Source organism: Hirundo rustica, chromosome 4, assembly GCF_015227805.2.
Source record: "Hirundo rustica isolate bHirRus1 chromosome 4, bHirRus1.pri.v3, whole genome shotgun sequence".
Taxonomy (NCBI): Eukaryota; Metazoa; Chordata; class Aves; order Passeriformes; family Hirundinidae; genus Hirundo; species Hirundo rustica.
This window is the reverse complement of record NC_053453.1, coordinates 75,957,026-75,984,450: the sequence shown is the minus strand read 5'-3', so window position 1 is coordinate 75,984,450 and position 27,425 is coordinate 75,957,026. Positions and strand designations below refer to the sequence as shown.

Below are 27,425 nucleotides of genomic sequence, written 5' to 3'. Positions count from 1 at the left end.
TCTGCACAAAGCTTGTTGTGGTCAGTGTGGGAAACTTGAACAGCCTGTAGAAAAGAACTCTCCATTTACCCTTTTAGCTGCTTTTTAGGGTCAGGGTGTGGCTACTGTACACAGCTACAGAGGGCAGGATGCTCCAGAAAAGAAAGGCTGACTGTTCTGCTGGGCTCTGGCTCACAGTGGATGCAGCAAACATGTCTGGAGACTGTGCAGGGATGAAACATTGCACTGTGAGCAGCACACACTGCCCCCAAGCCCTTCTCCAGGTGTGGGGAGATGTCCTACAGCTACCGACATGCAGGACTCCTCACTAGAATCCCTTCTTCTGCACTAGAATCCTTTGTTCTGCACACTCCCTGCAGTTATGTATTTGCTGGTGTCTTATGCTCCATCAATCAACAGCCATCTGGGATTTGAACCTGGTGACAGTGATCTCTCTGGGGTGAAACACAGCTGTGTGCTGGGGGCTGCTCTGTGGAGCTTCACAGGGAAAGGCAAGAAAAACAGGCAAGTGGATAACAATCAGTCTAAGCTCTCTAGAGACACCACCTCTCCTCAGGAGGAGGAAGACGCAGGCAACAGCTGCTCCTCCCTGAGGGCCTGGACCGGGATGTTGCAGGATGAAAGTGGTCACCTCACAACGCCCTGGCGGCAGCTTGTTCAGGGCCTTGGTCAACTGTGCCAGGAGGAAGAGCCATGAACGTGTTCCTTCACCAGGTCCTCTCCTGGACGAGCGAAAGCCACCGCAGAGCCAGGGACACCAAGCTGTGCCAGAGGGGCTCGAGGGACAATGTGGAGTGAGCAACTACAGGGCAGGGCGAGGAGCTCGGGCTTCCCTCCTACACGGCGGCATCCGAGATCCTCCCATTCAAGGACGTCTTCGGCTGGAGGCCGTTGTTCTGAGCGCGCGCCTCTGGCCTGGGCCGTGTCATCTGCTGCAAACGCTGCCAGGAATGAAAGGAGAGAGTGTGTCAGCCAGGGCTGGGGGCAGCAGCAGTGGGACAGCCAGGGCATGGATGGCAGCAGCTGAGGATTGGGACCCTTGCCCCAGGACTCAGAAGTGACCCTGGTTACAGGGGATGTGCGTGGAGTGACTCCTCCAGCAGCATCTGGCAGTACCCCAAAAGCCTCTGCGAGTCACCTTTGCTTTGATGCTGCACAGAGCACAGCAGCTCCTCCCTTTATCTGAAATATGGGGAGCATCCTGGTAACAAAGGCAAACAGTTACCAGGCAAGACCAGCTGCAAGGAGGAAGAGAGAGCTGCAATGCCACAGGCTTCAGAGCAGACCTGTTTCCCAATTATGGTCGATTACAAAGCATTACTAAGTAACTACAGCAGGTTAATAAGGTTAGAGTCCGTGCCTTTGATGCAGATCAGAACTTCCACCTGAACAAACCTTTGCACAGCAGCAATTCCTGTCACCCTGAGCTGATCAAATGAAAACTGCAGAGTCAAGTAAAGCGAAGCAAGAACCCATGAAAATATGGAGGGGCAAATCATTACTGGAGGCGTGTGGATTGAGCATCAGGAGTGATGAAGAAGAATGAATCACTTTTGCCAGTCAGAGAGGGACTGATGCTGTGCACTGAAGAAGAGAATGCAAAGGAGGATTAAGCCTGACCTGAACAGACATCACTAAGACAGGTAGAACCTCTTTCCAGTAAAGGGAAACAAACTCCTGCCCTCCAACACCACTGAAGTGGCTGCTGCTGGGTGAATTCCCTGAAATATTCACTGAACTGCTTCTGCCATTCATGGTATTTTTTTTCCCCTCTCACATTCATGCTCAGTAGGATCAAAATTACTTGTAATCTTTCCTGTCTGTCAAAACCACTTTATTCAGGATTGGCATCTAATTTCCCTCCAGCTCCAGCTCTATTACAAATTAATCCAGGATCTGTGCATATAAGAGGCCAAAAATTCTCTCTGTCTCTCTTGATACCAACACATGCACACACAGATTAGCCTTTCTTCCTGCTGCCATCTGCTGCTCACTCCTAGGTCGGTGACTGATTGAGAGGGGTCTGGGTCTTGTGATGTTTGTGGGCAATGTTAGAGGCAGAGTCAGACAGGGAGGGTGCACCTCAGCCTAGTGCTCAAGGTTTGCACAAGATGCTGAGGAGATGGATGGGAACACACTCATGAGTTTCTCTCCAAGCTCCTGGGGCAGCACAGGGGTACACAGCACTTTGGAAGGGCTACGGATATAACTGGCACAAGCCTTTGGTCACGAGGAGTCAAGCTACTCCTGAGAGGTCACAGACCAGTTTGGGCTCCCCCAGATGCTGCAATATGCTTTCTCCATCTCCAGGGAAACAGGATTGAGACTAGGCAAAGGGTTGAACCCATACCTGTACTTTCAGGCTTCCCTTGCCCCCTTTTCCAACTCACATTATGAGTGAATAAGGAATCCTGTAAATGTCTGAGAGAAGACCTACTGCTGAAATTGCACTGGTCTTCCACCCAAAATCGATGAAGTGGCTTGACATAACACCCTGGCTTGAGTCCTGCAGGAAGGACAAGTACCTAAACCCAGCTTCAGATGAGAAATCAGAAACTGAAAGCAGATCTGAGACCCCAAACCCACCCAGTTCCCACATCAGAGCCCAGCTAAATGGAATGCTGGGAGGAAGAAAACTCATATCCACCTGCAACTTCACCTCAAAGGCAGAGAACCTGAAGCTGACCTCAGCACAGTAATTCCAGCCACAACTTCTTTGAGTCAAACTTTGTTAAAAATACAGCGTCCCTAAAATAAACTTGTGTGATTTAGATGGTGTCAGGTTGCTGTTCCAGCTGGGCTGGGAAAGCCATATATCAGCACTCCTGGGGTGACTTCTTACAACTGTAAGCACCGAGCCAGGGACTTGGGGCACAGTGCTCTCAAGACTGAATGTCAACACTGTAAATAAAATCTTAACAGTAAGTACTGGGTATGACATAGAGACTCATGATTCACTGCTACATAAAATCCTGCTCAAATCACTTAAGAAAATGTTTTAAACAAAACTAGTGGGGTGGGTGTTGTGGGTCTTTCTTACTTCCTAACCCCTCAGTCACTGAGTGTTCTCTGAAAGGCACATGACAAACACCCCTGTGCATGTTTCTGCTGCTAGCAGGGCCTAGCCTGAGACACTTCAATATTCAGGCTTGGAAGATGCTGATCTCCCTGCTGAGGTATGCCAAGTGAACATGCTCATATCCAGGAATTGTCAGGAGCTGGGATTTCTCTGGGTCAAGAAACCTCAAGGATTTCTTCCCAAACTCTTCCATGGCTCCAAAGGGATAGTCAGGGGAGGAGGGCTCCATTTTTCTGGTGATGATCACATAAATGTCACTGAGGAACAACAGACGGAAGGGTAGACCACCTAGAGGTCTAGCTGCATGTCCAGCCACAGCCCAGCAGAGCTCCCAGGGTCAGACATGTCCTGCTCAGCTGTGCTGGCAGGTCCTCTGCAGCGGGCCCGTGCCACTGGAGGCTGTTCAGTGCACTGGGACTGATCTGAACCCTCCCTGAGGGAGGTGGTGCACAGGGCTCCTGCAGCACCAACCCGGTGCACTCTGACAACTCTGTCAGAGCAGGGTCTGCCCCTGGGAGCTTACCCTGAGCAAAGAGCAGGGTGGTGAAGCGGCTCCTACCTGCCGGAGAGTCCCTGTGGAGGTGAAGAAGGAGTAGAGCATGTACCCTGGAATCAGAACCATGGAGGACAGGGCCATGAGCCAACCGATGCCTTGTCCCCATGCAGGATAGACGTATTTTCCCAGTGTCAGAGGGGTCATTTCCACCACACTGAAGAAGAACACGCCCTGGAAAAGAGCACCAGCCATTGCAGGGGAAAGTGCAAAATCGGGGTCCAGCCATTCTTTCCTTCCTTACCCTCTTAGTTCCCAACAGCCTTACAGGAACCCAACTGCTCTGTACATTAGTCTAGATTCTTTCATCCCACCAACTTGTAATTTCAAATCATTTCCTCTTATCCTATTTTAAAATCTGGAATTGGAATACCCCTGACTTCTGTCTTCATTAGAGTACTCAGACAAGCAGTGCCTCCAACAGCAGCCCCTATGCAAGTAAACAGCATCCTCACAGCTGATCTCAGGAGTCTTCATCTTTCTCTCTTTGGCCTTACCACACCACTCCCTGCACTACTTCTGCTGGAAGGGCAGGAACCTGCAAAGGCCAAACTGTTCTGCAGTAAGTTATCCTGCATTTGGTGATAGCTTTTGTTCTCATAAGCCTGTCAGAGGAGGAGTAGCTCCTGAAGCTGGAGTAGCTGAAAGTCAGAACCAATAATAGATTTTTAAACCATTAAATTATTTTGCTTATCTTCTGGCATCTCAGGAAAAAAAAAAAAAAAAAAAAAAAAAGAACTGATGGACTCATTTCAATTAAAAGCAATCATCTAGAACTTTTTTTACAGGTGATTTCCAGCAGGCAGAGTGAAAGAGGGACTTGTATCACTTTACCCATCTCGAGTCTGCCTGGGGAACCCCTTGCACCAGACCTGTGCTGTGTTGAGAACATGGTGTTTCCCTACAGCCCATCTAGAGGCCTTTCCAGACCCCATCCTGCACACAGGATTCCCTAGGTCTTACCAGGCAGACAAGAGGTGTGAAGAAGGCCCAGCAGATCTTCCACCAGATGCAAGGCTTGTAGCCAATCATTTCTTCAATGTTCTTGTAAAACCTGTTCACACCTACAAGAAGAAACGAGCATTGAACAAACCCCATCTCTGCACCACAGTCTTCACCTCTTCTCGTGGCACAGCACAGGCCAGGCACAGCAGGAGGGGGTGAAACTGCGGCACGAGAAGCATTAGCTGGAGGGGATGGGGTACTGGGACACAAACTCATGCTAACAGCTTCCATGTTCCTGGTGTCTCTTGAGGGCCCAGAGGGAAGCAACCTGGGCACCTGCCAGTCTGTGCAGAGGTCTTTGTGATGGCCTGGAGAAGTGAGATGACAGCCTTCCACTCCTGATTTTCTGAAGTTATCAGTCTAAGCTATTTTGGGTTGCAAAATTGGCATTGTCTTCACTGGCTTTGGCTTTTTCACTAAGTCACCATGCCCATGGAGAAAACGAAGGAACAAGGTGTTTTGTGCTTACCATAACACCAAGAAATTGAGATGGTTTCAAAGAAGACAAGAAAAAGAAGACACATGCCACTGGCTGAGTAGTAATCAAACAGCTTGAAGACATAAATGCCACCCTGAAAAGACAAAAACAGGATCAAGGAGTTCAGTTATAGATTATGATCGACAATATCAACCAGCAGCTTGGATTGCGCCTGTCCGTGTCTGTTGGTTTAAAATTAACTTCCTTGGACAGGAGAGCCACCGTTGCAATGTTTCCACTGGAGTCTGGTTCCCAGCAGCAAGACTGAGGCGCTCTTGCAGACAATTAGCCAGCCTGTTCAGGCATAGCCGAGGGTGGGGAGAAAAGAAGAAATTCACTAGGAACTCTCCTATTTCTCTGCTTTAGGAGTCAATTTAGTCTGCTCTGCCCCTCCCCAGAGTTTTGTCTTGCCTCCTCATGAACCCACACTGCTCCACAAATGGTCTCCAGACCACTCAGCCCTCATGTCCCCTCACGTGAACCTTGGCTTCAGCTCCAGAGGTTCAACCCCCCAACAGACAGGTTTTCTTTGTGTGATCTTAACTCTCCACAGCAAGCATTCCCTAAATTTGGGCTCTGCTGGCTTGAGTCCTTATTGCAAATAGCAGAACAACAGGCCAGACTGACAATAGGATGATGGCAAAAATTATGGAGGTATCCTAAGTCAGCTGAGATGTAGCAGCGATGTGCAAATGACTTTATCCAGAACAGGAGAAATGTTGTCACTTCTCCCAAAGCTTCAGTGGTGCTGTGCTATGCCAAGTGGCCAGAAAGATGTCAGGAATGCAGGTACAAGCACAGCCATCTGTACCTGGGTGATGTTGGAGAATCCAATGAGATAAGAGATGAAGCAGACTACTGCGATGAAGACCTTCTTCCTGGCTCTTAGGACTCGAGGATACTCATCCATCAGGGCTGTAATGAAACCTTCCACAGTGCAGAACTATGGGAAGAGACATACACCATATATATATATATCTCCATATCCATATATATATATATATATCCATATATATATATATATGGATATATAAGTAACTTAACCCACACACAATTAACTTCAGTGTTGAGAACCTTAGTGATTTATGGACTCTGAAGACTTGAGAAAAGAAAGAGACATCTCTGCACAAAGACAGTCTGAACCATCTTCTGAAAATTCATCTCTCTTCCCACTGAATACAGACTGCTTCCAGACAGAGCTGGGAGCACCAAAGTTAAATACTTAAAACCAGCTGAGATAAATCTCTGCCTTTTGCATCTCATGGAAAGCCTCCTCTTTCTTCCCAAACTCTCTAGGGCCTTCCCATCAGTGCCCTGCTCCCCATGGTGCCAGGCCCTGTGCCACAGTCATGTGTCTGGCTGCTGCTGGGACGCGTGCAAGACGTTTATTGCTCTTCCCTTCTCGCTCTTCTCAGCCTGTGGCAACAGCACTTGTGCTGTTGAATGGTCTAAAATGCTCAATAAGGACCTGCACTACCCAGTCTCGCACACGTGAGTATCAACATCTCTCATTACCCAGTCCTTGACTTTATTTCACTGTTTCAAGCACACAACATTAAATGCATGTAGCACACCAGAAGCCCATCCTCATAGCACATCTTTCTAGAGGTGGAGATCCCTGAATGGTTTGTGCAGAGCTGCACCAGGCACAGTATAATAATGCTGTCTGCACCATAACACAAAACGAGATCCCCATGAGTGTTGCTTTCCAGTTTTCCTACTGGTTCTGCCTTCTGGCATAAGGGTAGTTTGACTGTATATACGTGAAGTGCATCCTTCTCTCCTATCTCTTGATAAATGGTGAGATTTATATCTCGCTCCCAGAAACTACAGGTAACATACCTCTCTCAGAGAGCACATCGTGCCTCTAGCAACAACCCTGGGAATTTATGAGGGCGGCAAACTGGCTTCCCTGGTCCTGCTGAGCAAAGGTACAAGCCAGTGCAATGAAAATGAAAGTGGTTTCATCACTTTTGGATGTCAGGGACTTCCCCACCCCTGGGAAGGAAAAACCCCTGGAGTGGAGGTGGAGGTATACAGACCAAAAAGAGCAGCAGAAGGTTGGGAAGATGCGTGGAAGAAAAATGGAGTGCCTGAGCCTATAGCTAGGCAGGGATGGTGGAAGAGCTTGCACACTGCTGACTGCTGGGGCTGGCTTCAACATGGGCTGGAGCAAGGCAAAGGGAGATGTGCATGCCCAGGGTTTTATATCTGCATGGAAAGCCAGTATTCCCAGACCATCAAAGCTCAACTTCTTCCACTTGAATTTTTAATGAGCTAAGTTTTTATGTTGGACACAAGTGCCATTAAAGCATCTTTTGCCATTCACGCATGGGTTAAGCTGCCTTTATAGTCATGGACAGTGAGCTCTTCACCCCACCCCACCTGGCTTGTTGTCTGGAAGAGTCAGGACTGAGCTGGCACCACAGTGTGAAGAGATAGCATGACTTAAAAACACCTGTCGAAAGCTATTCCTTCCACATGGATGCATGGCCAGGCACTGCCAGAGCCATGGCAGGGCCAGGGGATCTGAGATTAGAAAGGGAAATGCATTTGGAGTGGAACAACCCTGGTTGGGGACAGAGGGTAGTGTCCAGCAGAAAAGGGGCAAAGAAAATGACACCTTAGATAATGGGATGGAGTAAAGCTGACAGCCCTTTGGTGCAGGAAGAACAATCAAAATCGGGGAATGTACAGAGGGAAAGACAGGGAGATGGGTGATGAGGAACAGGGCTACAAAAGGGATTTGAATTCTCTTTGTCTCCTATCAAAATTAAGCTCCCGTGTAACGAATAAGGTGGAGAAGCAAATGGTTGTACATTGTTTTTTCTAGACATGGAACAGATAACGGCCTTCGCACCATTTACTGAAAATTACCTCATGACAGCCTCAGACTTCACAGGGGATGCAGCCTGGAGGAGGCTTACCTTTCCAGCCCCAGGAACTGCAGCTGCTTGGCACGGGGCTCACTTTGCCCAGCTTACAGATCAAACCTTGGCTGCTTGTGCATGTAGGCACCCGAATGAAAGCACACTGCTTTCAGAGTGGCAAGGAGCTGAGCATTGGTGCCTTCTCGCCACTCTGGTCTGCTTTCCGAAAAAATTCTGCTTTTTCCACTGACCCCCTCCAGCCACAATCTTTAGCACATAATATTCTCCTCTTCAAGCCTCACCCCACGATATTATTTCTCTCCCAAGCATTTTATTTCCATTAACTTCTCTCTTTTGCGGCTTTTCCCCTTTAGGGGCCTAATCATTACACAAGCTGCTGGGTCCAGTAGTCTGGGCTTGGCAGTCAGCACAGGTGTGGCACCCCCGTCTGAAGGAGAGTCTCTCTCCCACCCTCTCCCAGTGTCAAAGGCTTGCCATTCCCTCCTCAGACACACTGAGCACCATACTGGGACGCTTGGACCCGTGGGGAGTTTGACCACAGCTGCCAGATGCGCAGCAGAGATCCATGAGAGCAGTCTCACCGCTGGCAGCTGCAAATCCTCCTGGCCAACCCGTGCGAGGCAGCCTCACATGGGACGGACACAGGCTGGCAGTCACAAGGCTTGCCAGCTGCCCTGGGCAGTAAATGCCTGACCTGGAAACTGGTAGGTTAAAAGGAAGAATTAGTGTACTGTGAAAGAGGGTCTGAACGGGAGAGAGCTGAAGCCCGGATGGATCAGAGCAGAGACAACACCAAGGCACACGAGTGAGGGCACAAGGAAGGCTGTCCGTCAGTCCGGGTCATCCGTCCCATGGAGGAACTGCAGAGGGGATGAGCACCCTGGCAGGAAGAGGCAGATGGAGCTGGGCTGCATGTGTAGGAGACGCGCTGGACCTCCTCCCACCGTCACTAAAGGGCTGGAGCTTGTGGCTGCATCACAGACACAGATCCGAGCCCAGCCTCCCATCCCCGCTGTGCTACGGAGCCGTGCCCCCCGGTGACAAGCGACAGGCTCAGTCCAGCAGCCCTGGGGTGCAGAAATGCCCTACGGCCCTGCTGTGCCTCACCAACTGGGCCGCTGACCCAAATGAAAAGTGCCTGCTCCCCAGTTGCAAATGCCACAAAGGATATGGAATCAGCACGTAGAAAAACCTTTTTTTTTTTTTTTTCCTTTTTTCTTTTTTCTTTTTAACTAAATGCTTGAAAATGCACGGGGAATTGCAGCCATTGCAGCAGCCTGTGTTTGTTGGTTTATATGCATACGCTGCCATACTGTTGCTGGTGTGTTTGAATGAATCAGAGCTCCAGCATGCAGACGGAAAGCTTCTTCACATGTATTTAGCTGTGCTTTCTAAAAGGTTGCTTTCCTTTTGATGCTTCATTCCCCCCCAGCCTCTTCCTCCAGGCAAATAGCCCTCCCAACAGACTGCCTGCCCTCCAAAGCTGTCAGCAGGGACATGGAAATGGAAAATTTCAAGGGGTATTTTAGAAGCAAATGCAGCAAATAAATTCCAGGGAGTGCTTAGAGGGCTTATTGTCATGTTTCAATTTACCAGCACTGAGTGAATAATCTATGCAGATATTTTTTTTCTGTAAATGTAGTTTCTTTCAGAACATTTAGGTATAATTTGTTGGGGTTTTTTTGTTGTTTGTTTTGTTTTGTTTTGCTTTGCTTATTTGTTTTGAGGGTTTTTGCTTTGTTTTGTTTTGCTTTGTTGGCTTTTTTTTTTTTTTTTTTCTAAATAATGTCTGTGGTAATGCATTCATGAGCTTTACAAAGTGTTTATGAGAGTGTCACATGATTGAAAACCAGATTTGGTTGATTAGATTTTCCTGGAAACCAGGTGTGACATTTCAGGAATAGGTTTGGATATGATTGTGAAATAGGCTTGGGTTTATGAACACTACCTGTAATTCAAGCAAGCATCCATTTTATACAGGTGGTTTGTACTGCAAGAGAAGAGCATGGGCGTACCAGGGCAGATTTGACTGATTGAGTGCAGGTTTTTGCAGGAACCTTTGATTTTGATGCACTCAAAAGGAAGGCATGCTGCAATTCACTGCTTTACTGGGTAGCTACTTTTATGCTGAATTATCAGGAAAAAAACCCTGGAAGGCATGCTGCAATTCACTGCTTTACTGGGTAGCTACTTTTATGCTGAATTATCAGGAAAAAAACCCTATCACCACTTGTAAAAATGCAGAGATAATGGGTTTTGTTTTGTTCTGTTTTGTGAGGGCTCTGAGGGAGCAGGGTGGAGACCTTTTGCTACATCTAACTGCTTCCCCCTCAAGTATCTTGTAAAACTTTGCCATCAGATAAGACGGCAAAGCAGTCAGGGTACCCAGGCACCAGTCATTTCCAAGGCATGACTCCTTCCTTCTGCCAGGATCTATCCCTGCTAACCTACGGACAGGGAGCTGCAGCTCTGCTCAGGGTTGCTGTTGGCATCAACAACAATGCCAAAACACTGCAGGAAAGCACAGCCCTCACACCATGAGAGAGTAAAAACCCGCTCTGCTCAGCACTGTCCCAAGTGCAGAAGGGGACACCACCATTGGACCCGAAGACATTTTTGTAACTTGCCCCACTTTGTCCCTGGATTGTCTCACCTGACTGTCCAGACCCAGCATCATCAGCATGGAGAAGAAGAGGATTGACCAGAGTGGGGACAAGGGCAACTGTGTGACAACCTGTGGGTAGGCGAGGAAAGCCAGCCCAGGGCCTGCAGTAAAGAAAAGAGGGATGAGCCCACGTTTACAAAGCTTTTGAAGGGAAGTCTGAGCTAAGGGCTATGGTTAAATAGAGAGATAAACATTACAGCCAAGAACTCCGGGGTTTTCATATAGGAGCTAGGAACACCTGACCCTTTGTGCCTGTGACACACCAGCTTGGTGGGAGGCACGGGAATAAGATGGGGAGACAAGAAAGGATTGGAGAAACGAGTCCTGCAAGCAAGAAAGTAATCAAATTACTGCAAGCAAATGGAGCTGGAGCACTTTGCACTTTGATATTCAGAGCTGGTTATAACTTTCCTGGTGCCTTTTTTTTCCCCACCACAAAAAGCTGTTTCTTGTGATAAAAGCTTTCTCTGGAAAGAGAGCAATTTCAAAGTATGTCATTGTGCAGAAAGACAAAGTCCCATCTTGGTTAAAAAAATATTCTGAGATTGATGTCTTAAGTTTTAGCTTTCATATTTTTCAGATTCTGTACTGCATTTAATATATAACTCTGAACTTCATGTGGAGTGTTAGCAAGTTCTCTTCACAGTTCAGTCAGACAGAACAATCCTTTTCCATCCTGAGAACCAAGGACACCGCTGCAGCTTCAGGCCCAAAAAGTATAAACAACATCGAACTGGGGAGAGCAATCTGGGAGGATGGGACTTCATAACCCAAAGCTGCAACTGGACAACTAACCCCAATATGGAAATGGACTAAAACTTATAAAAGTTTTGACCGGGTGTCCATCTTGGGTGTAGCCTCAGCCGGGCTCTTGTACTGCCCAAGGTGTATCCTTTGAAGGCCTTTTAATAAATATCTACTTTATTCCTTTAACAATGTCTAGCCTCTGTTCTAGGTAGCCTCTCAAGGCATCAAGATCACATGAAAAGATTTTGCATGAAAAAGGGACTCCAAATTTTGATCATGTCTACTGAAAACATAGGGAGTATCTATTCTCTGTAGGAAGGTTTCAGACAGCAAATGGCCTAAATATTTGTCTACAGCAAAATAAAACTTCAGCACAACTAGTCAGGAAAGACCCCACACTCAGTGACAAATGGTTCTCACACATTGCTGCTGCATTTGAACCTGCGCTTCTGCTTACCTGAGGAGGCCAGCTCTGACACCGACTTCTTTGTGATGTGTGACATGAAGCCAATGATAGAGAAAATAACAAACCCCGCAAATACGCTTGTGGTGGAGTTTATACAACAGACAATAATGGAGTCTCTGGAAGAGAGAAAAAGAGAAGAAAACTCTGCCTGCAGGTGCCTACCAAGAGCAGAGGGTGGGGTAAACAAAAGACCAAGCCCTGCAGAGAGCTGGTCCTGTGCCTTGGATGGGTAGCACAGGTGACATACAAAGTGTCCTGCAGGCAGGGAGCCCCTCTACAGAGATTACAGTGTGTCCCCGAGGCTGCATGCTGCCAGCAAGGGGACAGCAGAGATCAGGCTGTCACACACCCCCTGCCTCACCCATGAGCACTCCCTGCCACACAGGAGGATGGAGAAAAACAACTGACCTGTAGACGTTGTTGTGGAAAGTGTTGTAGCTGCCCAGAGCAATGAGGGAGCCCAGCCCCAGGCCGTAGGAGAAGAAGATCTGAGTGGCTGCGTCCATCCAGACCTGCGGAGAAGGGGCGACAAGAGGAGTGCAGCAGAAGGGGACCCCATGTCCTGCAGCAGCTCAGTGCAGACTGTGGAGCTGTGTGTGTGGATGTACAGCCCACTGGGGTGTCCAGAACCTGAGGGAATCCTGTCAGTAGGGCTGAGTCAAGAGTTTCTTACTAATATCTAATCTAGAGCTATTCCCTTTCAGTTTAAAGCCATTCCCCATGTCCTGTCACTACATGGCCTTGTCAAAAGTCCCTCTCCAGAGCTTTACTGGGCCCTTTATGTACTGGAAGGTAGGGGATCTGCATCCTTCCCATGTATCAAGTGTACCAAAGTGCAGCTTGGCCCAGCATCAGACATATATCCCAGCCCTCCGATGGGATGGATGTGGATGGATGTGGATGTATGAAGGGTCATGCATTTCTGAACAGTGTCCTGTGCAGATCAGAAGGGACTCCTGCTGAATCTGAGTCTGTGTGTGCATGTTTGCCTTCTCACATGTGCTCCTGAGGGATGCTGCTCCACTCAGAGATCCACATTTGCTCTCACACCCTCCACTTCTTTTCCACTAGTGTGTCTGATTTTCAACATGGAGCTGTTTGTGCAAGCAACTGCAGAGGACAGCTTGCAAAGCTGGTCCCAGTGCCTTAAGGTCTTAATGCTTAGGAAGTTCAAGAAAAGAAGGCAGACTGTTTCTTAATTGTACAGTATTTACACAATTCTTCTGGTCTTGAGAGCCCTGTTTCCTGCATTAGAGCCAACGAAGTTGGTAATACGGTTACAGAGTGTCTTGAAAGAGGGATCATTGGGACCCTCACTGGATGGATGTCCAGTTGTCCCCATTCACACACGACTGGTGACTTTGGAACCACAGGACTATCGCTGCTGAAAAAATGCAGAGTCTGTGTCTCCTGAAAAACTTCATTTTTGCAAGTGTCCCTGTTCCTCCTGGGTCTCCTCTCTGCTTTCAGTGACCAAGAACACATCCCTTGATGTGGGCCACCCCTCATCACTTATGCACTTCCAAAAACTGTGGCTGTGTGTGCTGCTGGGCTTGTGCTCCTTCTGAGGCTCCCATGGCAGCACCACATCGTTCTTTCTCTGGGACCAGCAGAACAAGAGCAGAGCAGCAGCCCTAGGACAGTCAGTGAAATGAGGCATTCCCAGCCCAGAGGAGAGGCCCCTTTGTCAGGGTAACTTTGGACTCCCCATACTATCCATTATCCCTGTGGATAATACTGCTTGAGTACAACAGAGCTGCTGCACAGATTTTCACGCACAAAGGACCCGTCCCTCAGTTTTGTCTCAGCCTATGGGACACGGGGCACGAACACTTGAACAGGGTTATTCCAGGGTGATTTTAAGTACCTACAGTAGTCATGGGAAGTGCCTGGGAAGCCTAATGCACAGACAGCTGGGAGATAAGAGCTTTCCTCACTAGGCTACAAACCTCAGAGTCAGAGAGCTTCCTGAAGTCAGGCGTGAGGTAGAAGAGGATGCCCTCCTTGGCTCCTGGCAGTGTGACTCCCCGGAACAAGAGGATGAAAAGCATGAAGTAGGGGTAGGTGGCCGAGAAATACACCACCTGAAAAAGACCCCAGGGGGGAGAAGCCATCAGCCCCCCAGTGCTCAGGAGTTTTCCTACCCATGGTGTCACTGAGTCTGGCATTTTCTCCTTTGAGGGGGACAGGCTTACAAGCACAGCCACTTTGAGCAGCATTTCCTTGCATTTGTTGCCCCCCATTCCCACACTAGTAACGTTTCTGGCTGTTTTGAGGTTTCTCCCTTCCAATGATACACAAGGACACACTCATCACAAAAGTAGCATGCTCAAGTCTGGATGAAATGCTCAAAGACAAGGGAATTGCACAGGGATAATTTTAGTCCACAGAAGTAATCCCTTTAAATCATCACATCCTTATTTTGCAGAGCTAAAGCTGGTGTTTCTCTAGACCAATGCATCAAGTAGAATGAGTTGTCTTGATTCCACTGCTTTCTTTTCAGCACTGTTTCAGGATCTTACACATATGTGCCATCTCTCATGACAGGGCCCACACCAGTAATCACCAGGGCTTTGCTGTGGCTGCTTAGCTAAAGCCTGTTTGAGAGGCACTGGGGAAGTTAACAGCTTAGGTGACCTACCCCTGAAGTGCTTCCTTCTGATCTCTCCTCTAGATTACTCCTTTCATAATAGTGTGCCGCTGCATCATGCTGTGCTCTAAATAACACATCCCACATCTCAGCACCACTGTTTCACTAAATGAAGCAATTACCTTTGTGCTGTGCTAGCCTGGAACACTGCACAGGGAATAACAACGGCCTTCTCATCTGAAGGTCTCCCACCAATATCGAAAGGGCAGCAGGGAAATTATCAAAGGAGATGGTGAGGTTTTTCCCACCAGAGGCAATTTAAGAGACTGTGATTATCAAAAGGGGGATGCCACAAGAAGCTTTGCTGTCTCAAAGTGGGAAATATAAGTAATTTCTGAAAATGCCTTTTCCCAAAAAGAACGTGAGCTCAGACCCACAACCTTACAGGCAAGAGTTATTCTCTACACTTAGAATGAAAATTACCATAAACATGGTAGCAATTTTTACAGCTGTGAAAGGTAAATGTCAGGAATTTAATAGTATCTACTGTGATTTTGCCTCTAAACACTGTAACCTTAGTTATAGACACTTAAATAAAATTGAGTCTGGAGGACATCTTACAGCACAGCAATGAGAAGCAGCACCAAAAGACCCGGCCCTCACTCTGTACCTTGCCTGTCCACTCCACACCCTTCCAGATGGAGAAGTAGACCAGCAGCCAGGCCAGGGCCAGCGTGCCAGCCAGGGGCCAGCGGATGCTGCCAGGCTCCCCCAGGCCTCCGGACATCTGATGCATGTTCCTCCTAGGGGTGGGAGACGCTGCGTTAGGAGGAAGTCTAACAGTCAAGGGCAGAGGGATTTGGAGCTCCCAGAGGTGGCTGGAGGGTGAAGGGCCAGGTGCAGACAACTGTAAGAATGCACATATCCCTAGAGAGAACTGAGGTTCCTCAGGATGGGATAAAGGGAGGTGAAGGGAGGTGGAGAGGCTGTTTGCCTGCCCATCCATCTGACGTGCACATGCACAGTGCACCCCATGCCCACAATGGCCAGTGGCCGGCTGTAATGCCCTCCTGCCAAAGCTGCCTGAGGAACGGAGCCAACAGGCACAGCCGCAGCCCTGGTGGGCAGGCACAGTGACCGCGGGGACGGGGAGAAACCTGGTGTAGGCAGGCTGGGGACGTACTCCCAGAACTCAGTGACAGCGCTGGTGAGGTTGGTGGTGTCGTTCAGGGAGTAGTTGGAGAAGCAGCGGTCTGTGTTCCAGGCGTTCCCGCAGTTCTGCCATGGCAGGTCCTGCACCGGCACAAGGACAGCAGGGTTATCATCCATGTGATATCTCCCAAGTGAAATCTTTTAAACTGAAACCCCTTAATTTTTTTTTTTCTTTTTTTTTTTTTTTTTTTTTTTTTTTTTGCAAAGAGAAATGGACAGATCCATTGGATAGGCATGCCCTTGTAGCCAAATAATGGAAAAACTTTCCAAAATATGATAATTGGTACAAGGATTTTTCAGGGAAAAAATCATCGGGCCATAGCCCCGATAAAATGTTAGCAATTTCCCACTTCCAATTAACTGTTGATAATTAATACCTACAAATTAAAATATTATCAAGGGATATTGTGTTTATAACCATTACAGCTTTTTGCTAGCTTCACTCAACAAGTGGCTGGAATTTATTGCACAAAGAATAAGCAGTGATTTGTTTCTTATGTTTCATTTACACCAACTTCAATACTTAGAAAGCAGCACGGCCCTGAGAATGGAGGCATTGGGTTGTCTACACAAGCAGACCGTTTTAACACAAGCACAGGAGTAAATTGTACAAGACAGTAGCTGCTTCATGGCTGTCCACTGCCCTGATTATAAGCAGCACAAAGGGATTGCTGGGAGATGTTTACACTGTGGGTAACAGTGTGACGGCAGCACAACATTACAGACTCAGTGCAATCAGCTCTGGCACTGCGGGCAGTGAAGCAGCAGTGCCAGGGGCCATGTGAGTGTGGCAGGGCAGGGCAGCTCACCCGGGCCATGTAGTGCCATGGCTGAGCCAGCCCAAGGACAGCAGCTTGGATATGTCTCCATGAGCAGCTACCTCTTTTCCCAAGGACAGTGCGTGCAGATAAATGCAGAACAGCTATTCTGGGTGATTTCCCTCTGCAGATAAGACCTGAGGCTCCGGCTCAACAAAGCTTTAAGAAGATGTTTGTATCCATCCCTATTTTTCCACAAACATAGAGCTATTCAAAAATATTATCCATGTTTTAAGTGCTTCGTGGCATCAGTGCCTTTAAGTGCTGCCTTCTCTGCTCCATCTAAATCAGTTCACTCCAGCAGATGATACCTTCAAACGTGGTATCCTGGCAGAATGGTGACTATTGCAGGGGTGGGGGTGACATTCCAGCGACCACCCAAGCCACTGCACCCACCTGGTGATCTCACTGAGGTCTTGCTAACTGCACTGAAGAAAAGGCAATGGCTAGAGCAGTGCTGCACAGCAGCTCTGCAATGTCTGCATGTCAGAGAAGCTGCACAGCTCTCACGAGGAGCAGGCTGAGGGACAATTTGTTGCTGCTCCATTTACTCTGAATTTCAGAGGACAGAAACTGCAGAAGGCAGGCTGGGCTCCTATTATACTTCAAAATACTCATAGTCAGATTTAGGAGGCACAGGGAACAGACATCAGCCTAGCTTTTTTATTTGCACCTTGGGTTCTTTTGGGAGTTTGGAATTATTATCTCTGGTAAAAGAAAAGGTCTTGAGCCAAACACATGGATCTGCCTATGTACATGCAAGGACTGTGACCAGCAGGGTCTGGAGCACCCGAATGTACCAAAGCCTCATCCTAAGATGCATTCTGCCCAGGGTGGAGTTGGGATGGGTTACTTTGGGGAAGCCCTCTGTTTATTTGGGAATCCCTGAGGGTACTTCTGATCACCCACAGCCAATAATTTTGTTCTAGATCCAGGACCCTACAGTTATAGATGGTATTGGTGCTAGAAGCAGAATTGGGAATGTCAAATGGAATAATTCAGCAAAAGTCTTGATAGACACCTGAAATTTTTACTGAAACACAAAGTAAACTGTATGTATGGTATCCACAATAGCATTTCTGGGTTATATCTAAACGACATTTTAAAAGATCCCATTTAACCATGGGGTTGATGTCTTTAATCTGATGTCTGCAGATTTCTCAGAGAGTTACATTAAGGAAACTCTTACCAGTTTCTGGGATGAAATAAATAATTCAGCTACCAAGAAGTTAATATGGGGTGTGATTCTAACCTTGTACAGTAGAAAGCCCTGCTACGGAAGAGGAACCCACTATAAACCATAACACCAAAGCACGCACTAAGGGACAGTCACAAGCAGATGTCTAGATACTTTCTGACTCATTTTCCCAGCAGAAAGAAAACCCCTTGGATATTATTTATCAAGAAAGGAGTGAATAAAAACTAATTAAGATAAGGAGTAAGTCTTGAAAAATATGACCATGATGTGACAAAACCAGTTCTGGAAATGTGCAGCTCAGATTCGAGCAGCCGTAGAAATAAAACAGAAACAGAGGGTGAGTTTTGAAGACTGAAGCGAGTGGGGAACTGTTCCTGTAGAGGGGATGGGACCACGCCCTCCAGAGGACAAGCATCACTACCCATCAGCACTACAAAACTGCCTGCAGGGCTGATGAACCTCTCCAGGAAGGGTCTAGCACGATGCTGACAAGGGCTCTTTGCACAAATGGCAAGCAGCTAGAGCCCACTGTGGGTCATAACCAAATCACTGGCCATAAGTGGGAGTGAGGACCCAGACACAGCCAGTGCCAGGCTGCAGACATGCCCATGACTCACCGCAGTGAAAGAGTTGAACAGATAGTAGAGAGCCCAGGCGATGATGACAATATAGTAGATGTTCAGCCAGAAGGACAGAACCACAGCTGCCAGTCCCACGCCTGCGAATGAAGGCAGAAAGCAGCATCAGACCAGGTCTCCAGTACCCAAGGAAGTTCATGGGCACCAAAGCAAGGTATTCTTTGAAAACCATAAAAAGGGAATCAGCTCATCAACACAGAGTGCCCTATAGTTGCACTGTGAGCTGGTCAGAAAGGGAGACTCATTCCCTCACCTCTCCCAGCCACCCATTTCCACTGGGGAACAATGCTACCTTTCAGTGTGCTACCTGTACTTTATGGACAGAGCTCCATGAAAACAGAATCTTGACACTTCCCTGGTAGAACTGCACTTTCCACATCCAAGGCATTTCTAAATCACCACTGGCTTCTAGAAAACAGTTACTTCAAGCATAGCAACAGGTTGCATTCCCATGCAATTAAAGTAAGCATATGCAGGGAGGCTTGGGAAAACAAAGGATCTCCTGCAACCTGAGCGCCTCCATCACAGTCCATACTTGCTCATAAAGTCCCTTGTCACCACACAAAACAGCTTGAACAGAGCACAGTGATGTCAGTGACTGCAGACATCGAGGTCAAGGACAGCTTGATAAAGACACAGGGGAAAAACCCTCTCCTTACCTGCCATCCCCAGGGATTTGCTGATTTGCCTTCAAACCATTAATGAGGTTTTTCCTGTAGTTTTATGCCATTGTTGTGACAAACATACAGCACAGTACCTTTGAACATGGGTGCTAATCTCCAGACTCCCAGTCCACCAACAGAGGTATACTGGCCCAGAGCAGTTTCCAGCAGGAAGAGAGGAATCCCAGCAAACACCAGCGTCAGGAAATAGGGGATAAGGAAGGCCCCTGAAAGAAGGAGTAATGTTATCAGGCAGTTTCCCCTTTGATGAAGAAGGAAATGCCTCCAGCTGCGGTTTCTTGCTCTGCAGCACCCTTGTGATGAGGAGCAGCCTCTCCCAGAGGTGACAGTTCGCAGCTGGAGTTGGTGTGTTGGGTGGGGTGAGTGTCCCACTGAGGTCACCACTGCCATCCCCTTATCACTGTGGGTAGGATATGCATGTACCATGTATACATATACACTGGCATCACTAGCTATGCGATGCCAGGCTGACTTTGTTAGCTGCTTAGACAGTGCTAAGCCCAATCTGACAACAAACCCAAAAGCTTGGACACTGGCATTGGTGGGTAACTTGCTGATGCTTTCTGTCTTACCTGCAGAAGCTTTCAATTTTTCTTCTTGAGGGAATAGCACACAGGAATATCTGGCATTGGCCACTGCTTTCTTTGTTTGTAGCTATTTCAGTCTCTTAAGGAAACTGTGACCAAGACTGTATTAGCTCTCGCAGCAGTGCTATATACCACCCCACCTGTGTTTTAGGTTTTACCCTTGAAATTCTTGTGAAAATATTATTCTTCTCCATGGCCCTATGGAGAATCACCTCATCACTAGAAAGGAGGTAGGACACTCATTCACTACAGATATTACTGGCACCCAGTTTTTAGAAGAGCAATTAGAAGAGGACAACCTTGCTGTGTGATTGGAAGGCTGTACAAGGTCAGGTCATCCTGACTTCTAGGACGTGGGACAAAGCCCATTTTTAATCTTTCTCATGCATGTACTGGAGTGGGCCATCATTTCCGAGGAGGACAAACTTTGGCAGAAGATGCTGGCTGGGGACAGAGGGAGGACACTCAGTCTGCCGAGAAGCAGCTGGCCGTGTTCAGGACAGCACTGATTCCTGCATTTGCCTTAGGGCTGAGCTGTCACTCTGAGTCTTCTTCTCCCGATAATTGTGGGGAAGCAAACACGGAGCCAGTGAGCAAAGCCACTCTGGAGCACTGTGGTCCAGCTTGCACCCGGCAGAGCCAGGTTCCAGCAGCTGCTCTCTGAGGGCAGGGAAGGAGCCAGCCACAGCCAGGCATGCTGGCTCCGGGACATCCAGCTGGGGACATCTGCCTGCCAAGCAGGGAGCTGGACCCAGCTGGGAGAGGCAGGTGCCAGCACCCGGCGTGGGAGTCCGTGGGAGGCAGTATGCAAGAGGAGCTGGCAGTGGGTGGTGGGGAGTAAACACTCTCTGTGCCAGCAGCTCGGTGACCATGAGCCTGAATCACAAGCTGGCAGGGAAGTGCAGGTCCTTGGCTTCACCAGCAGCCTGGCACACAGGAGAGAACAGCTTTGGGCATCACTGTGCCTGCTCAGCAGCCTCCCTGTGTGCTTGCTATACACAGCCTGTAAGGTCCAGCCCCCTGGGAGCCCCACAGGAAGCCAGTGTCTGCTCCAAAGGCTGCTGCCACCCTGCTGCTGTGGAGTTTGGAGGCTGAGCTTAGCAGCAGTGCAAGGCTCTTCCTCGCTTCAGTACAAGAAATTAATGGAATTTGGCTGCAGCTCTGATGATCCTGCATTTCTCATCTACAGCAGGTCAGGAAGGTTTGTAGGTGAAAGGCCTTATCCGACTGTTGGGAAAAAAGAACCTACAACAAATAAAATTTTGGACACAAGTCTTTTATCCTGGCTTGACAAAGATTCTCAAGAATAGTGGAAAATCTACAAACCAGACCACCTCCTCGAGCTGAGGGCTGTTGGCAATGACACGGCTGCTCTGGAGGGCCAGGTCCCCAAGCAGGCATGGATAATATCCCCAGGTCCTGTACAGCCAGGTGGGAAATCAGTTCTGAAATTTTTATCTAAATTTTGCAGGCCGGTGCAAAATATGGTTGTGTGTAACCTTGTGCAAGCCCCAGCTTATCTTCAGATCCATGGGTGTCAAAGGGGTGATGACACTGGTGCTGCTCAGAGCACTGATCCTTGGAGGCGAGGAAGGATCAACAGCGCCTGGCGCTCGCTGTGCAGACCCAAATCTGCCTGCTCTTAATGCCGTACAGCAGAGAATAACAATTAATCCTTAAAGCAGGGAACACTGCCCACGAATCAAAAACTGAGCATTACAAGCTGTTACACGCTGCTGCTTTGAGTCTCAGTGCACAAATGAGGAGTGCAGGATGCTTATTTAAAGAATTGTTTTTCTTTCAAGTTATTCAAGCTTAGGATCTCACAGGCAATTTTTAGCGTGTACTGAGACACATTTGGAGTGAATTTGGAGTCCGCTACGATGCTGTTGAGATCAGAGGGACTGTATAAGGTTAGAGATCAGTGTAGAGGCCGGAGCCACGGGCACGGCTGGGCACATCCAGCTGCGCGCAGCGCCAGCAGGGAGCCCAGGCATCACTTTGGGTGAAGCCAGCTGCCCGCAGCGGACGGGCCGAGCGCCGGGCTGCCGTGCCCTGGGCTCCCTGCGCCGAGCAAACCAGCCGTGAGCCGATGCAACGTGACAGCGGTAAGAGAGACGACGATATTTCCATTCAGTTCAATTTGCCTGTGCGTAATGGAAGCAGCCCACACGACCGTGCTCTGAGCAGCGCAAGGTGCTAAAATTAGAGTCCCACCCACGGTCTGCTGCGCTCCGGAGGCGCCTCCGTCGGGGCAGAGCCGAGGCTGTGCCCACCCGCTTGCGAAGGAGCTGCCGTGCGCCCCTGCCTCGCCCGCTCCGGCTCCCGGCGATGCTTCCGTGCGTCAGTTCTGCCGCCGGGCCGGCAGCGGCAGCCCCGCTCGCTCCTTCGTGCCGGGCCGGCTGAAACGGGGCCGGCAGCGCCAGCGGCAGCCCCGCTCGCTCCTTCGTGCCGGGCCGGCTGAAACGGGGCCGGCAGCGGCAGCGGCAGCCCCGCTCGCCCCTTCGTGCCGGGCCGGCAGCGGCAGCGGCGAAAGGAATGAGCCATCCAGGCTGCCACGAACGGCACCAAGCGGCAAGGGGAGGCAGGGTGTTTGCGAGCAGGCAGGAACAAATTCCCGCATTTCATCTGCCCGGCGCTGCTCCCTCTGCGTGCCCGCGGCTGCCGGGGCACAGATCACCCCGTGTGCCATTGCTAATGCTAATAATAGCACTTCACACCTCTACAGCACCCTCTGTCCTAGGCTCTCAGCTGACTTTACATGTAGTATCGATTTTAGCTTCACAGTACCCCTCATGTAATTACAGGCATTGTCATCTGCACCTTTAGGTGTGAGGAGACAGTCACGGGCAGCACAGAGCTGGTGTGAGACTTGAGACGATGCGGCAACCACCGGACAGATGTTGGCTAGCCACGGGAGAAATGTTCTGTGAGGAGAGTTAGCAGTCAGAGTGTGGCTAGACAAAGATGACAAACCTGCCACCGTGGCTCTGAGCAGGTAGAATCCCCTTGGGAATACACCAGACTGAGAAGAGCCCCACCTTTAAGGGATGCAAACTGGTTTCTCTGGAGGTGCCTCAGAATCCAACTGGGTGCCTATTTGTACATAGCCCTCCCTGTAAGTAAATGAGGTCCATATGCTTTTATGTTTGGGTTGTGGTGTTGGTTTGGTTTTTTTTTTTTTTTTTTTTTTTTTTTTTTTTTTTTTTTTTCCTTCTCCAGCCCTGCCAATTTGGACCACACAAGCATGACAGAACTCAAACTGCTTGTTTTATTTCTTTGGACTGCTTCTTCCCAGCCTGCACATGCTAGTAAAACCCACAGATCATGGAAACTTGTCTCTGGACAACTTAATAATTCCCACCATGTGGGAGAGCTCTCAGCTGAAGGACCACTCCTTTGCCCAGACCCACACCAGCCCAGAACCTGCTCAGGGACAAGGCTGCTCATTGTGCATTTCTCTCACCTCCTCCATTTTTGCCACACAGATAAGGGAAGCGCCAGACGTTGCCCAGACCGATAGCATAGCCCACACAGGATAGCAAGAAGTCAAATTTCCCCTTCCAGGAACCTCTGTCTGGGATCTCCTTCTTCTTCTTAGTGCTCACGACCTCAGCGCTGATGGGCTCTGGCTCCTCCAGGGCTGCCTGCTTCACCTCGGAGGGAGAGCTCAGCTCCACGGAGGTGTTGTCCATCTTACCCATGGTGACTCAGATGTACATCCACTCTTGCTGAGGGGCTGGAGGAGCAGGAAAAACAGTTTCTGCCCTGGCCACACGAAGACAAGATGGGAAGCACTGGGCAAAGCTCCTGGGGAGAAAGGAGAGAAGGAAGGTGTCCTGTGTCAATGTAGTGTGTCAGACTACTACTACTACTACTGTAAGAGCAGAGCTACAAGATGGAGGTGGGCTCTGCTTTGCAAGAACTTGAAAACAAGGTCAAAGAATTTCAACATGACACTATAGCAGGTTTCTCATTCAAATGTACCATATTCTGAAGCCAGAACTTTCCAAGCAATCAGTGAAAGTTAATGCCATAAATTCCTGGCAGTAAAGCAGTGACCTGTGTTTCACCAAGTTGTGTAGAAGGCCTTATCTGCTGCTGCTCAAATCAATAAAAACAATCTTCTGGTCCCCAGTGGATGCAGAGCCAGGCTGAAATGCATTCTGGCAAACACGTCTTCTTTTTTTTTTTTTGAGGGGTTTTGCTTCAAATAAGAAAATAGCACTGAGGAAGTATTGCTGCCACTTGAAACTCTGCCTCCTGAAACACTGTTGCTAACAACAGTGACTTTTTTCCTTTCCCCTGATTCAACATCAAATATTACCAATCTCTTAAAATTTGACAGAAACCAAAAATTTCAAGGGCATAAAATTGCCCGAAATGAACCAGCAAAATGACCTATGGAAACATATGCAAGAAATACTTCCACACACCTCCTCACCTCTTATTTGTCAGTGATTTAACAGCCACACAAACTCCTTCTGACCCAAGCAGGTAGAGCCACAATTAGTTTAATTACACAATGCAGGCTGTTGTTCAGTCAATTAGACTTTTCCTTCCATTCACACCATTTTAATGACAGCCAAGTAGCCTCAAGGCTCGTGTGTCTTGTTGAAAGCCGTGACCGGCACAGCAGACTCAATTTTCTGCTTGCTGCAGTGGCCTATGCTGGAGCTTCCCACATCCGTGAAAGATGGAGGGTCTGGGGAAAAGCTCTCTGTGGGAGCCTGAGGATTCTGGCAGAGTGCTGGCCACACATGGAGCCCACTCAGGGCAGGAGCATCACTGTCCTGTCCAGCTGGATCAGGCAGGCAGGGCTCATGCTTCACAGCCCTCGGCACGCTGCCCAGGAGGTGCCACTGCAGTCACCCAACATTTCATCTACCTTCCCCTAAAGACAGGACACACTGCTTGGTTGGAGAAGTCAGCACTCACAGAGGATGTGAGCAAAAGTAAATGACTCCTCCTGGGTGATGGCACTGCTGGGTGGCCTGCAGCTCCACCCCCTTTTCCATCCTTTCGCATAAGATTTGAGTTGCTGTTACCTGGGTCTGACCTGCAGGCGCTGCCCAATGTGGCTCATCCACCAGCAGCCCACATCACTTAAAAATGTGGCAGGTGAGGTCGGCAGCACACCGCAATCTTCTCCAGATGAGAAGAAGGGGCAGTCACGGCATGAGCCACATTTCATAAACCATCCAATAAATGGGACTTTCACATGAGGCCAGGACACATCTTTCAGCCCCGAGCCATGACCCCAAGAGGGCTGCAGCAGCACTTCACAGCCCTGAAAAAGTTTTCGGAGCTGTTGGGATTGGCTGCATCTTGGACATCCAAAGCGATTGCTTTGCCAAGGGGCACCTTCATTTTTGTGTTGTACAGGCAGGAGGAATGGGGCCAACTTAGTGCAACAACCTCCTTGCCCACTTGACTTTCCTCTGGTTCCTCACCCCGGGGGAAAGTAGGGTCAGGTCCTGCTCCTGGCCACAGGCTGTGCTTCCCTCACCACTTCTGCGTCACCTCAGTGTCAGTGGCAACTTTACATTGTCCCTAAGGAAAGCAGGGCTTCATGCCTTTTTTGGAAGATGCAAATGATGCAGCCTCTGAAACGTTTTAACATTCTCACTTAAAACTCATTCTGGTCCCTGAGAAGCTTCCCCAGGAAGCAGAGAGATGACAGGACTCTTTTTTGGCCCTAACAGACTGTTCTGACCCAGTCTGAGCCACCACAGCAGCATGAGGATCAAGGCCAGGCCACATCCTACTCCCTCGTGGCAGCATCTGAGCAGACTGCATGTTTCCAGACTGGGAAAGACAGATAAGTTGCTTGAAGGCATCCCTGTCTCCATCCTCCTCAGTGAAAGTACCAAATTAAAAAGATTAAAGGCCTACTTCTGCTTATTTTAAATGTGTTGATTAAATTTAAAATAATTTTCCTTTTCTTCTATAGTGCAACCTGTCACGCTGGGATGCCAGTTTCATGATGTTGGTAATTTTTGCTGCGTTACTCTTTTGCCCTGCCTGAAGCAACATGGACATTTTTAGCTTAGCTTTATTCTGCAAAGACTCATCTGTCTGATCCCAACCCCAGTTACTTTTTGAGTTCACTGGCAAGTTTCACCTGTGATTGAAAAAAGAGCACAGTTCTCAGACAAGTTCCTCAAGAATTAGGGAATGGAGAAAGAGAAGAGCTGCAGGTTAGTGCTCCTCCGGAAGAAGGGTGGTGGGGTGACCTGCTTTGTTCCTTGGTAAGGCATAGTCCCACTCCAGGGAGGCTAATGGAAAAAAATCTGTCCAGTGCCTTCAATGAGAACATCAGAGGGGCAGAAGTGCCTAGAATGGACACACAGAGGGCAGTTTCAGATGGAATTTCTCACTTGCTTTTTACCTCCTGTGCCTTTTGTGACAGTCCTGCACGGTGTCCAGGCACTGCCACCGCGATGTGGACAGGCATTCACACCGGCCCCTCTCGCTTTACTCCAGAGAGGCTGCACTGTCAATGCAGCCTGAGTTACTGCTCACTGGCTACTACCTCAACAAAACTCTGCCTCTGAACCAAGATTTTAGCTTCAATCCTGATCTGAAGCAACATCCGGGGCAGGACTTTAGCATTCCCAGGGGTAAACTGTCCTGTCTTACAGGGACTCACCAGTGCTGTGCAAAAGCCATGGCCATGCAGTGCAGGAGGGGGAAGAAATCATAACTTCATACACATAAAGCTGGATTTGATGCAGCTCCAGAGACATTGCAAGTGATGTCAGTAGTTATTTGCTGTATTTGTCTTGGTACACTTTGGGGTTGTGGGGGTTTTGTGTGCTTTTTGTTGTTTTGTTTGGGGTATTTGGGGGGTTTTTTGTTTGTTCATTGTTTTGGGGTTTTTCTGTTTGGGTTTTTAGTTTTTGCTCCTCTTTTTTAAATGAAGTAATTGAACTGAGCAGATTGGCCAAAATTGGTGTTGCAAAGAAAAGTGGTGACACGCACTCCAGAAAGTCACATTGGACTTTTTTGCTGCAATTTAATAATGATAAAAGTGAATAAAGAAAAAAACTGCAGGAAAGAGCAGAAAGAAGCATGAGAATGATGCAGGGTCTGCTCTGAGCTGTCCAGCATTGCCAGGGAGCAATCTCTTCTCACCTTGCATGGCAGAGAAGCAAAGGACTGGCTATCCCTGGGGCTGGGAAGCTCACACTGGGAAATGACCCATCCGCAGAGCACAGACAAGTTCAGCCTGCTCCACACTGACCAGCACGTGCTGCCCGCCCTTGGAGTAAGATGAGCAGGTAAAAACCCTGCACTGCCTCAGAAAATTTCTGCTACTGCATTCAGATGAAAGCGCAAAAAGGAAGGTAGATAGGAGAAGAATGAGAAAATCACAGATCTTCCCCCTGCTCCTTCTGGGTAGTGTCACAGAAGCAAGCAAGCACCTCATTCAGAACATGGCACCTGTGAATGTGCCTCTCACCACCCTGGCACAAGTATCCAGCCCCAAAACACTAGAGCCTCACCATGCAGAGCACAACATTGTTTTCCTGCTGCAGCATGGCCAAGCCAAAGAGAAACTGTGTTCATTCTCAGAGGCCAAACCCTTTGTTCTGCTTCTCATAAAGCCAGAGAGATAATCGTGCTCCAGAGCCCTCAGGCTGCCATAAGGCTCCCTTTGTTCATATGCTTTTTCAGGGGATGGAAAATAAAGAACAGCAGAGCCAGCTGCCTCTGCAGGAACCTTGCAAGAGCACTGGTAGCCTCCAGCCCCTTGGCTGAGGTTTTCCTCAAAACAGCCTGGAAAATCATTACCCAGGGCACCATCCCCTG

The 27,425-nt window shown here is 48.7% G+C and overlaps 1 protein-coding gene across 1 annotated transcript; it reads right to left on the bottom strand.

Annotated features, from left to right (window-relative positions):
* Nucleotides 1–830: 830 nt before the first annotated feature.
* LOC120751574 (sodium- and chloride-dependent GABA transporter 1-like) lies at nt 831–22,515 on the bottom strand. Its single transcript, XM_058420172.1, has 14 exons — nt 22,434–22,515; nt 19,098–19,229; nt 18,320–18,420; nt 15,658–15,767; nt 15,145–15,277; nt 13,834–13,968; nt 12,293–12,396; nt 11,876–12,000; nt 10,660–10,772; nt 5,927–6,058; nt 5,107–5,209; nt 4,596–4,696; nt 3,639–3,806; nt 831–941 (listed from the first exon to the last, which is right to left on the bottom strand). Exons 2-14 carry the CDS (start codon nt 19,105–19,107, stop codon nt 837–839), a joined length of 1,440 nt encoding a protein of 479 aa, XP_058276155.1. The 5' UTR covers nt 19,108–19,229; nt 22,434–22,515; the 3' UTR covers nt 831–836.
* Nucleotides 22,516–27,425: the final 4,910 nt, after the last annotated feature.

Excerpts from the sequence above, each read along its gene's own strand:
- LOC120751574 (XM_058420172.1), bottom strand. Across the intron at positions 13,969-15,144 it reads GTGTGGAGTGGACAGGCAAG|GTGGTGTATTTCTCGGCCAC; the intron begins GTACAGAGTGAG and ends GGTCTTTTTCAG. Across the intron at positions 12,397-13,833 it reads GGAAGCTCTCTGACTCTGAG|GTCTGGATGGACGCAGCCAC; the intron begins GTTTGTAGCCTA and ends CCTTCTCCGCAG.